Source organism: Centruroides sculpturatus, unplaced genomic scaffold, assembly GCF_000671375.1.
Source record: "Centruroides sculpturatus isolate CEXI.00-Female unplaced genomic scaffold, Cexi_2.0 scaffold380, whole genome shotgun sequence".
Lineage (NCBI taxonomy): Eukaryota > Metazoa > Arthropoda > Arachnida > Scorpiones > Buthidae > Centruroides > Centruroides sculpturatus.
In genome coordinates, this window is record NW_019384570.1 from 450,313 (window position 1) to 463,879 (window position 13,567).

The 13,567-nt window shown below is 28.4% G+C and overlaps 1 protein-coding gene across 1 annotated transcript in view; it reads right to left on the bottom strand.

Moving 5' to 3' along the window:
* The window catches only part of LOC111624147 (rab GTPase-activating protein 1-like), a 67,778-nt gene extending 56,199 nt beyond the window's left edge, over positions 1-11,579 (bottom strand). The window contains exons 1-4 of the mRNA XM_023366942.1: positions 11,509-11,579; positions 11,347-11,409; positions 5,421-5,604; positions 2,057-2,221 (exon numbers count right to left, since the gene is read on the bottom strand). Of these exons, the coding sequence (XP_023222710.1) occupies positions 2,057-2,221; positions 5,421-5,604; positions 11,347-11,409; positions 11,509-11,579 (483 nt within the window). The remainder of the gene's footprint in view (positions 1-2,056; positions 2,222-5,420; positions 5,605-11,346; positions 11,410-11,508) is intronic.
* Between the last annotated feature and the right edge of the window lie 1,988 nt (positions 11,580-13,567).

Consider the following 13,567-nt stretch of genomic DNA (forward strand, 5'->3'; position numbering starts at 1 on the left):
AAAGCAACTCAACCCCAGGCAGAGACCATATCCCAACTAAATTCTTGAAATTACTTCCATATCAAGCAAGAATAAAACTACTGAATTTATTTAACTCAATGTATAATGCAATCTCATACCCAGACTCATGGAACTCCATCTTACTTACTATGATATATAAAAAGAGTGATAATTTATCTCTAAATAACTACAGACAAATAGCTTTACTTCCAACTTTGAGAAAATATTTCATGACAATATTAGCAGTCAAATTTCTACAATAAACTAAAGAAATGGAGTTTGAAGCTAAATTTCAGTATGCTTACATCAGAAATAATTGCTGATTATGTTCCTTTTTCTTATTACTATCATTAATACAACTACACCTAATTAAAAACCAAAGTAAAGTATATTCTTCTTTCATAGACATTCAGAAAGCCTTTGATTCAGTTTATGTTCCTTTACTGGTGCACAATTCAAAAGCTAGAGGAGCTGGAAAATGATTCACATCAAAATTTTGAATCCATTTGGAGTGTCAGATTTGTTGTTCAAAGATAATATACAAGATTGGAAATATGGCTACACACAGTTATTAGATTCTGCAATATCACAATCTATAAATAAAGACCAAGATAACCTAAGCCAAAGTAATTATCACCCTTGGTACATAAATATATTATACAGTTGAGATGACGGTATATATATATTACTAAATCAGTAAACATTAACAGCTCAATTAATCTCAACAAATATTCACTTTTTATTGGTAAAACATATTGTATTAACTTTTCAAACGCTGAGTGCATTTGGTGTAAATCTGAGGATTTTTTGATGTTTCACTTATTGCAGAATTGTCAAGAACTTGCAACCATGTGTAACTCATGATATTTTGCAAATATTTTGCTGTTATTCAATTTTACAAATATTTTAAACAACCTTAACAAAAAAAAAAGATCTTTATAAACTGTGTAACTACTTTACCAAAATTATAGGAATGCAAAAAAATTCAACATAATGTAACCTAATGTGAAATAATATTGTATAAAATGTAGTTGTTTCTGTATCGATAATTGTGATAAATCCGTATCTTTTGCTTACGTTTAGAACATTTATATGAAATCTACTGTAAAATAAATGTACAAGTTAAATAACTTAACTTACAAAAAAATTGTTCTAATACTTTTGTGAATTTTTATCTAACACATGTATTAACCCCTGCAATAGGAAAATATTCCTTTTTGTTAATAAAGATTTGATTGATTGATTGATTAATTTAATAAAGTAATACTCAAAATATATTTCAATTATATTTTTTGTTTATATTTATATGATTAATAGTATAATACTTTGTATTTTTAATGAAAATGCAATTTATAAAAATAAAAGTTACATATCTATAAAAATTATTTTTGAATATTTTGGAAAGACTTAATTATGTTTAAATTTGTAAACATAAAATAACTAGATTCACTATAATATAATAAATTTCTAAATTTTTTAATTAATCTACATTTAGTTTCTAATCATTATTATACTCACAAGATGTGACCTAATTGTCTTTTTTTTTTTTTAGACAAATTTCATAACATTAATCATTTCTTATCAAAGATCAGTGATTCTCAACCTTTTTTTTGTCACAGTACACTTTTAATAATTTAAAAATTTGGCAACACACATGGTCACTTTGGTAAGTACTGCAGGGCAACCAGTGACGTCATAACAGTGATTTTTAAACACAGTTGGTTATTTAGGTCAAATTTTCTAAACACCTTGGTAACTACTGGCAGTTACTGGTAACACCAGTTACAATTTCCAAACATGCCCTAGGAAGGTAGAACTAATTGAACTACTCGTCTAATGTTCCTTATGTATGGGTATTTGCAGTGGCTCCACACTGAAGTGCTGCAGCACAGTGGTTGAGAATCACTGTCATAAAACAACATTAACTGCAGGCATAGATTATCATCATGTCTTAAAACAATAAGAAATTTTTAACATCTTTATATAACATGCAAAGTTTATAAATGATTATTGTTCACAGAGTAACAAAACATTAGTAAACTTTATAAAATTATACCTTTGAATCTTCTTCTTTTATATCTAATGTTGTTTCAAAAATGCATGTAATTTCATTTTCTTTAGAAGGAGATGTGTTTTCTGAACAAACAGAATCTGCTTTACAACTTTGAAGTTTTGGCACTCTTCTGAATGCTGCTGCCAAACATAATAATACCTTTGAAACCTGTCAGAAAATTTTTTTCAATAAGTGATAATTATGAATTTACCATGAAATTTAAATGTATATGAAAACTATTTATAATTTAGTTATTCAATATTTTTTGACAAAGTATAAATTTATATTTACTGTAAACAAATAAAAATCCTAAAGTGTAGTGAAGTAAAAAAATCAAGAAATATATATTTAATGCAATTTATAGTCTTTCATAAATTCTCTAATTGAGAAAAAATTACAAATGCAATTTTGTCAGAAGCTGTTCATGTTACAATGATTTTGTTAGCTGTATTATCAACATTTGAGTCAAACTCTAATGAATTATACATACATAATTACTATGTATAACAAAACTAATGAACTACTTTACTGGAGTTCTAATTTATTTACAAGTAACTTTTAAATGTGAACTCCAGTAAAGTAGTTTATTGGTTTCATTATATATCTCAAAGAATTCATAGTTATTTTTGCATTAAAATTACTATGCAAAAAATTTTGGAAAATTTAACATAAAGAATGCCATAAAAAAATATTTCATGCTTATGCTAGGAGGTGAAACTGTCATGTATGAATAATATATGATGCAAAATATGGCCTGATGTGTGCATAATTTTAAAAATTATTTTAAAAGTTGATAAACAGATATTTCTTGTTGAATTGTAGGCAAATTTAGCTAGACAATATGACTTGAAAGAATTTGATAAGAATTATACAGATGAATTTCTTGCCTCATTTACTGAGAAATTCAATAATGAAGAATTAATGCAACTAAATTCACAAATATCCTTAGCAATATATTTCAAAATTCCAACTCAACCAATTTTAACAATAACTCTCTGAAGTTCTGTGTTTAATCAATAAAGCTACTGAATTTTTATAAATAATAATCTCAAAAGAGAAAAGTTTAATCTTCCATCAGGTGCAATATAAAACTATAAAGACAATGACTCAATGTATCAAAATGATCAGTTTTTAAGCTTATTTTTAAGCAAATATTTTATGAATTTTCACAGTACATTAAAATTATTATTTCTGATGTAATTTTTAGTTTTAAGTCTTATTATTACTAAAAAAAAAACTAGTAAACTACGAATGAACAAACTGACCTTTATAATAAAATATGTACAAGTTTGATATTTTTTCATAAAAAAATAAACTACAAATATAAAAGTGATTTATCTGTATTTTTCATATTATACAAAGATTTTTGTGCTTACTAACCATCATAGTTCATGCTTCATTACATTTATACCACATGTTGTATAAAAGACTTCTATGAGTGATAAAACAAATTGCCTTTTCACATTTTTTCCATTGATATTTTCTTCACAGCCTTTTACTTAGTGGTACATTCCTTCATAGCAGGCAGTCATTACAACCTTTCCCTTTCTTCATTGTTATTAACTTGTATTGCTTGCAATATAATAATAATTTCTATTTAAGGGATTTTAATTCTAAAAAGTAATTAATGTATGTAATCATTCTTGAATTTGTCACACTTACCAAAAAACCTGGCAATATTTTAAACTTTCAGTATGTAGTGGGAAGATGCAACAAATCAAAACAATAAAAACAGATTGAAAAACCTTCAAAATATGTGGCAAATTTCAAGAATTAAAGTCACCATCAAGAATTTTCTATTAAGAAATGATAATTCAAAATATGTATGGTGTATCAAATGAATCAAATGTGCAGAACAGGTTAAAAGTAGCAAGGTCTATAAAATATAAAGGTCTATAAACTGGTTGAACAAGGTCTATAAACCGATTGATGTAAAGAAATTCACTTAACCAAAGAAAACAGATGCTCTTCAATAGAGTCCATATAAAATATTTAATGTATAAGTTTTATAAAACAATTGTAAAAATTTCCATCAAATTTTATTTTGTACTGTATGATGGATCTTTATAGGAAAGATACTCTTTGTGTGGTAAATCTTTTGCTGTATAATACAATCATTCAGCAAAAATGTCATCTCCAATTCTTACAATCTACAACTGATTCAGTAAACTTCTTTATGGAGAACTGCAATATTGATGTGTAATATCCTCTATAAGTCAAACTCTACATGCCTGCAAGGTCTCTCTGGTAACTCAAAAAAATCCAGTTAAAATTGATCAAATATCTTTAGAGACCTAGCAGACTTTATGGACTTAAAGTAGAGTTTAGCTTATAGAGGATATTACACATGGTCAGTAAACTTAAAGTTGGGCAATATGAAGGTGAAGATAAGCCACACTTGGGAAGGCCTTCTGTCGTATTAGATGATAAGCTGCAGCAGTTGATGGAATCCATTGCACACTTTACCATGCAAGAAATGAGCAAGACACTTCATTGTACAGGTAACCCCCGTATAACACGATAGTTACGTTCCAAAAAATTGCCGTGTTATGCGAATCCGTGTTATGCGAAACAAAGAACTAGTACGAAAAGGAGGGTTAGGTTCCAAAAATTAAAAAACATGCAACTATATTTTCATAATTAAGATAGTTTATCCATAGATATACATTGTGTGCTTTCTTCATGCTAATGCAAGACAACATATGTCAAGGTTGACATGGCAGAAGCTGCTTGATCTCAGCTGGAAGGTATAGCCCAGACACCATACCATCCAACTATCTGATACAGCAGTTCTTAAATGGAAAGCAGTTTTCTGATGGTAAGGAGATAGAAAAAAAAAAAAAAATTACACTCACAAAATTCTTACAGTCAAACAGTCCAAACAGCAGGAATCCATGACCTGCCAATAATGGAAGAAGGTGCTTGAATATAATGGCTATTATTTTCTTGAAAAAATTATTTTTAACAACCAAATGACTGAGATGTTAAAGACATCACCTCTGTTCTAGGTTATTCAGGTTCAAATTAATCAAATTAATAAAATCCAAAAAAATTTTATGTTTGGTTTGATCAGGTACATACATCAAAATCCTCCTCTCTCATTACCTGGCAATTTTGGACCTAAGCAAATCCATAATGTGACTAACAAAAATTCCTCTTAGTACCAAAAGGATGAAAAAAATTTTTTAAATAGTAAATTTTGAATTTTTATCTGCTAGTAGCATTTAACTACACCATATGTCTGTTAAATGGCAAGTATTTTCAAAAATAAATAGTAAATATAATAAATATAAAAATTAGTTCTATACATAATTTACATTAAGAATGAAAAACACTAGGTGTAGAATTAAATTCTTTTTTCACTTACTGCTTCTGGAACATCACATTTAAACACATGACACTGAAAAATAGCAGATTCAGCTGTTGCACCATGGCTATGAGTGAAAGCAAAACAATGGCATTCTTTACTGTTCTGAAGTCCTGGGGCACAAAATAATATTTGGCAAATGGCAAAACTTGCAATTTCACACACACTGTTGGGCTCATATAAACTGAAATTTCAATAAAAGTTAAACATTTTATATCTAATTTAAAACATGTGTAATTTATATTGAAGGTCTAAATTTATAATATCAAATTTTAAAAATTATGCATTACACAATGACAAGAATCAAAGCATAAAAGTCAAAAGAATGCTTATTTAACTTATATTTTATAACTGGGATCATATAATCAGAAAATTATGGATGATATGCTACATTGAATATGTAATTTTGACAAACTAATAAATAAAAAATTAAATTAAATTACAGTAACTAAATATACAAGTTATCATTAAAATGTGTGTTTTATTATATATTGTGTATGTTAATTTAATTTTCATCTGAAAAAGTCTGTACTAACTTCACCTTGCTTCTGTTACTCTCACATTTTATGAATATATAAATAATTTTATATAAATTACCTTAATATGTAGAAATATCAGCTAAGGAATATTAGAATTTGAAGTAACATCAAATAAAAATATGCAATGCCAATAGTTATGTACAGTATATATACACTTTAAACCAGAAAGTATGAATTATAAAAAACAAAGTAACTATTTCATTTGATTAGAAACAGTCAATTTGTCATAACTGAAGATTTTATATACAGCTGATCTTCAATAAGTCAAACTTTGTTAAGTTGAATTATATTGTTTCCCAACATAACTCCCATAAACTCAATATGTTGTGTACCCAAGTTCAAACGATTTTGAGATCATATTTTACCAACTCAAAGTCTAGGATTCCAATGAATTTATTTCATGTCTAATTTTCTACAATTTCTATTGTATTTTCAAAGAGGCAAACCATATTAAACTGAACACAAACTTAAAAATAAAAATATTTAATTATGTACACTGGAAGAAACATAAGTTACATAGTATGAGTCACCATAAAAGTAATACTCATTTGCTTATAGTTGGCATTGAGAGCAACAGATGTCAAACAGGCAAGGTGAATTTTCTCAACTATCCTCAGTCACACATACACTCACTTGACGTAACTTACAAGTTAATCAAGTGTATTGTACAGTTGTGCATCATTAAAATTGTGGCAAAAATTAGCAATCCCATAGAATATATAGTGCATGCTGTTATTCAGTTTCTGAGTACTGAAAATGTTCTATACTATCCTGCCTAAAGTCCAGACTTGGCTCTTAGTGACTATCACCTGTTTGGGAAATTGAAGGAGTTTCCAGAAGAAAAGAGCTTTGCACTGACAATGAGTTGAAAGATGAAGTCATGCAGTTGGTTAAAGAACTTGGCAGCAGAGGGCTACAATGATGGCATTCAAAAACTGATCACAAGGTATGATAAATGAACTGACTATGTTGAAAAATGACTAAATCAATATGTAATAAAAAAGTTTGAATAAGTAGATTTATTTTGTGATTACAGGTAAATGAGTATTACTTTCTGGATGACCCTTGTATGTTTCTTAGTAAAAATATTTGTGCCTCCAAAGCCAGGACACAAAAGTACAAAAAATGTAAGAACATTTTGCATCTAAAATAATGACTTTAATCTTAAATTGGCCAATCAAATCTCATAGTGGTTTTTTATAAATTTTTTAAGGGATGCATGTGAAACAAGGTTTTTGAGGCAATCAAACATATCAAAGTAATTATCAAACAGGATATATCAAATTCAAACAATTATGGATTGTTGACATCCTTTCACAAAGGCTACAAATAATTTACTTTGTATATCTACCTATGTAACTAAAAAAATAAAATGCATTTAACTGTAACAATATTGTGACATTTAAAATCTCATTAAAGCAGGGATGGTGAACCTAAAACACACATGCCATAGTATCATAGTACCAATAGCAGAAGAATTTGTCTGGTATACAATATATTACACAACTTTATTTTTCTGAAATAAAAGACAGAATCAATGTATGACTTGATGTAATGACTTCATTATAGTTTTTCAAAAATGATAAGCTTTTTGAGTGTTTGTAGCACTCTTCAGTTATTAATCTCTAATAAAAATATACATTTATGCTATTTTAACTATTTATTAATTTCCTTTAATATCTTATAGCCTTAGCATAGTTGTACATATTCTTATAACATCTCTCATAAACAAAATTTAAGATCCATACAGGCAACTATTACAATTTAATTTAATTAAAATTGGAACTACAATTGTTACATTATTCATAACATTTATAATTCATATTAAACAATCTGTTGATCTTAATAAACTTGCACTTTTCCAACAACGTTTATTCTAAACAAAAGATTTTTAAATCCAAAATAAGTTAGATTTTCAAAGCTTCCCAGATGATAGAAGTTTTTGAAGCTATAGAACAAATTGACATCAAACAGTAATAGTTTTTGCAGCTTCTTTTCAGAGAAAATTTAAGGAACATTAGTCAGTAAATTTTTATGTTAATTTTAATTTTAGTGTTAATGTTAACACATAGATGTGATTTTTATACTTGTTCTAATATTTAATTGTTCCAGCAATTTTAAAAATTTAATTTTGCTCTTGTACCATTTTATTGAACATTTTGACCTGAAGTAGATCCAATTAGGATTAAAATTCTTGTCATAGCATATTTGTACAGTGGTACCTCAGGATACGAACGCTCCAGCATACGAAATTTTCAGGATACGACATGAAATTCAAACATATTGTTGCTCCACGATATGAACAAAAACTCACCATATGACGTTACATTAGTTTGCAGCGCCATTTTTTATTCACTTCTGTTCATTGGTCTCAGTCCACGTGTTTGCTTTGTTGTGGAAGGATCTCACTCGATAAAGGAAATCTTGAGGTATTATCAGAAAGTGACTGATTTTATTGAAAAGAAACATCCCGAAAAGGTTCACACTGGCCGTATTGTTGCTCGAAGTAATGACATTTGCCCAAGTCATTTTAGAAACATTTTAAAAAGTAGGCAAAGCCAAACCTCTTTGGATTGATATTTTACAAAGTGACCTCTATCTGGTGAAAGTGCTGGTGGAAGTGAAGGAAAGAAAGCAAAAAGCAGTGAATAAAAATTTTTAAAATATATATAAAACAACACTAATTTTTAAATCTTTTCTAAGTTATTTTTAAGTTATTGTTACATTATGTTATGTAAGTTAAGTTTTAGTATCATTTCCCTTCTCCCTCTCTTCCGCCACCAGTTTACATCTCCACCGTTGTCTATCCTCAAAGGTAAAGTGCAAATATTTTTTTTTAATCAATTATTATTCTATTATGGTTATTTATACATTTACAACTACAAAACGCATTTTTTAGTGTTTTCCTTGCTATTATTTTTTTAATGTACTGTAATACTTAGCTTTAATTTGAGTGTGTTTTTTGTGTTGGAACGAATTATTTGGTTTTACATGTAATCGTATGGGGAAAAATGATTCACCTTACAACATTTTCATGATACGATCTCAGTTTCGGAACGGATTAATTTCGTATCCTGAGGTACCACTGTATTGTATATTCGAATATTAGTGACGGAGTGGAAGCGCTGTATTGTCAGCTTCCAAACAGCCAAATTCGCGCATGCGCTTTACAGAACATCAACCTGACCCGGTTTAGCTGGTGGAAGCCTAGAACTTTGGGTGGAAGCTACACACGTATAATGCTTCCAATTCAATTCAGGACCAGTTCTGAGCTGTTAGCCGTCTGCTCGCTAGATAATTGGCTGCCTTCTCCCGATTACGTGAATCATGAGTAGATTTATAACTTAACCCAACCGATAAGAATTTACTGGTATGTTTTTATGATAGTTCTGTGTAGTTGACAGAAGTTTAAAAATATCCATTAAAATATTTGATATATTTATTCTGCTCTCCCATCTTATATTATTTACGGATTTCAATGTTAAACCAGTGATATTACGATTTGGTACGTCCCATTTTTAAGGGGAAGTAGAAAAAATCGTGTACAATTCTTGTATAATGTTAAAAAATTAACTGTTACCTTGGTAGCATCATTTACAACTAAATTTAATGAATGAGAGAGATGCACGAGGTACAGAAAAAGCTCTAGAATTTATTTTCCTTAAATTTGATATTTATGTATCCGTTGTCATAAAAATTTGTCTTTCCACTTTTTTCCAGAGACTACAAATATTCGAGTACAAAGTACCAGTTTTCAACTTATTTCTACTTAAACGCATTACGCCCATATCCCGAGTTAACTCGGGCAAGCTGCATAGCGTTACATAAATCTCGGGCATTTGGGCCCTAAAAAACATTTTTTTTTCAATTTTTGGATGTTTTTTTGTCTCCAAATTTTTTCAAAAATTTTTACCCCGGCGGAAAAATTTTACCGCGATTTTAATCAACCTTTAATGACGCGCGATTAACGCTTAATTGTTTTTTAATGTGATTTTTTTTATCAAATTTAATTAATCGTTCTAAAGTTGTTGTTCACGGATTTTACTTCGGTAAAGTTATTTAAAGCTAGTTTCTGATGTCAAAAACCACCTCCANCCCAAATACCCTTAAACAAAGGAAAAGTACGTCCTTTATGAAGGCATAGAGCCTTTACTACATGAAAATGAAAATTAATGAATACACTGTGTACAGTAATTTACCTGATAAGACAGACCTCAGAAAAATACTTTATGAGAGCTTTTATACTTTTATAAAGCTGTCTATAATTAAAATTAATTAACTAAGGATTTTTTTGCCCAGCCAGGGTGTGGACGAGTTATCCAGAGTGCCGGGTTATCGAGGGCCGAGTTTTCGAGGTTCTACTGTATTGTTATTTTTGATTTGTCAAGTTGTGACATTATTGATTGTTTCAAATGCAACAAAGTATCTACCATCGAAAATCCTCGTTTATAAGCATATTAGTTTCTGTGAATAATCTGGAATTTGTTTATAAAAGTTGAAAATCTCTTGTATAAAATCTTCTCGAAAATTTTAGCCAACACCGACACTATTATTATGGGATGATAATTTTCAATTTCACTTTTTGATCCTTTATTTTTATATAATGGCAAAACTAAGTTTTGATTTAGTTTTTCTGGAAAGTAACCGTTTTCAAAAGATTTATTTATCAGATGCAATAATGGTTGAGCTAAGATATCAGATATGTGTTTTAAAATTTCAATATTTAAGAAACTGATGTCTGGAGTGCTGTTTTTCAAACCCTCTATAGTATTATAGATTTCTAAGGCTGTTCTGTTTTGCAAAAGGAAAGTATTAGAAATACTAACATTTGTTCTGTGTTGCTCCAAATTGATATTGCCAAAGACATCTGGAGCAAAGCTGTTCAAGGACCTGTAGTGCTTGGCAAAAATGTTACTAAAAGTGAGCTCATCGTTTATCATTTTTCCCTTGTAACTCAAATGATCTATTTTAACCTTATTCTTTGTCCTGGTTACCTGAAAGGGTAACGTCTTAATACTTTTCCAGAAGTCAGAAGGAGATTTAACATTAGAAAACAGAAAACTAATAGTTTTTCTCTTCATTATGGATATTTTTTCCGATTTGTTTATTCAAGTTATATATATCCTCTAAATATTTGTTTTGTTCTTCGAAAGTCTTCTAATTTTTATTTTTGACTGTTTTAAGTAAAGTTTTCTTCTGTTTAATTAATGTGAGTGTGTGTTCAGATATAAAATTCTTTAAGAATTCTTTCCTGCTAATTTTATTTTTTTTTCACATATTCTTTAGTCAGAAGATATTTATCAATAAAAACGAGTAAGATGGTTTATAAATAATTTGCCAAATTTTAAAAAAATACATAGAAAATACTAAAATGTCTTGATTTTTGCCATGTCAAATCAGGAACAACAGACTTCTGTTGCAGAGACAACCTTTTATTAGAGGTTATGCCTCTGCAAAAAAAAACAAAAAAAACAATTAAAAAAATACATAATTTCTTTTAAAAAATAAATGATGAATTTACACATTAAAAAATATTTAGAAAAGCCTACAATGTCTTGATCTTCACCATGGAAAGGTCATCTCTGCAATGGAAAACTGTTGTTCCTGGTGAATTCAACATGGTGAAAATCAAGACATTTTAGTCTTTTCTATGTATATTTTTAATGTGTAAATTCATCAGCCATTTTTTAAAAGAAATTGCTTTTATCATTCTGTTTCTAGAATGGTATTAATGAATAGAACAGGAAACATATTCAAAATTAAAAATATAAAATAAAAGAAACAGAATGATAAAAGAATGTAACCCATTGGATAAGAGATTATTATTATAATTTTTCTTTTTTCAAAAAGATAAAATAAACTAAAAAGTTTTACTGTATTTCCTCAAATATGAAATGTACATTTTAAAAATATTTTAAAACCTACAAAATCAGGATATATCTTTACAATGAAAGTCCTCTTATATTCAACATAAAAAACTTGCCATTTGACAAGTGGAAAAGCAAATAGTGTTATAATTACCATTATTTATACATGAGCCAATTTTATAGCACTTATATACTGTACACTGCTAATACTACAGATGTTGAATTCAATTAAAATTTGGATTCTACTTGCTGGTTTAAATATTTTTGAAACATTACAGTATGATACAGTACTGAAATAAAGATTTATTATAAAAAAGCACAGTAGTAGAGTTTAGGCAAAAGTGAATATATTCTTTTAATTTTTATAGTTTCTATAAATGGCTAAAATTAAGGATTTATCATCACATCATTTTTGGAAAAAAGTTCAAGTGGAAAACAAAGGCCAATGTTTACTATGCTACTTTTAAATGCTAAAATTTACCCATCCTCTCGCTTTCCAGAAATTCACTGATTAAAAATGAAAGTTTTCAGCTACTTTCAGTGGCCTGCTCAGGTTAAGTGAGAGGGAGATGTGAATTTAGCATTTAGAAGATAGTTTAACCTTTAGAATTAACAAGTGTTACTTTTACTTGATTAAAGATGCATTTTGGACTATTACTTCCTCTTCAGTTTAATCATGTTCATAAAACACAGTTTTATTTCTTTTAGGTTTACAGGTTTTATGGTTACTACAATATATTATAAAAGGGCAGTGGCACACTCAAAATTTAATCTTGAAGGGAGTCAAATTGAATGGATAAAAAAATTTTTATGTGAACTCAATAAAATTCGCACCTTATGTGATCGATAATTCAGAAGTAATATAGAATAGAACATAACACAATATAAATAAAAAAATGAAATTTAAGTAAGAAAACTTTTTATAAAATTTACTAGTGTTTCTTTTCCTTTTACTTTTGGGATGCCAGGGTTCCTTGGCCCTCTCCCTGAATGCACCACTGTAAGATGGTATTATAATTATCATTTTTCTCCTTTAAAAATAACTTTACATACATATTTGCATTTTAAAATTAAGGTTATACATCTCACATTACAAAATGCTTTCTAAAGGTTCAATACATGCTAGATTTACCCAATTATGCCTAAAAATCCATTTGCAATTGGTATGAGTTAAAAGTTTCCTATCTACAAATATAAATGAAAAGGTTTTACTTATGACCGGGTAACTATAAAGTATACATTCTTTGAAAGCTATAAAGTATGCACTCTTTTTTAAAAGAAAACAAAAAAGAAGGCTTGATACCAGGTTTCTTCAGAGTTTAACAATGCAGGAGAATAAAAAAAAAAGTAACTTCTATGCTCATGCACATGTGATTCACTATGTAAATTTTGTAATCTTCACATGTTTTTAATTTTGAATATGTTTCCTGTTCTATTCATTAATACCATTCTAGAACCTGAAGATGGCCATTATACATGGTTGAAAGCATTCATTTCATTAATAACTGAAATTCTATTTTACTGAATTTAAGGTTTTTTTTAATATTAATTTTAGTTAATACATCCAGTTTTTGGAGTTTTAAATGGAGTTTTTGATGGAGTCATGTTTTTATCATGTTGATATCATGTTTTTTAGTCTTTACATGTTTCTTAAAGCACACTTTTATTTTTCTTCCTGTTTCCCCAATGTAAATATGTTTTGTGTTATAGTTATATTCAAAACAATATACTACATTACTTT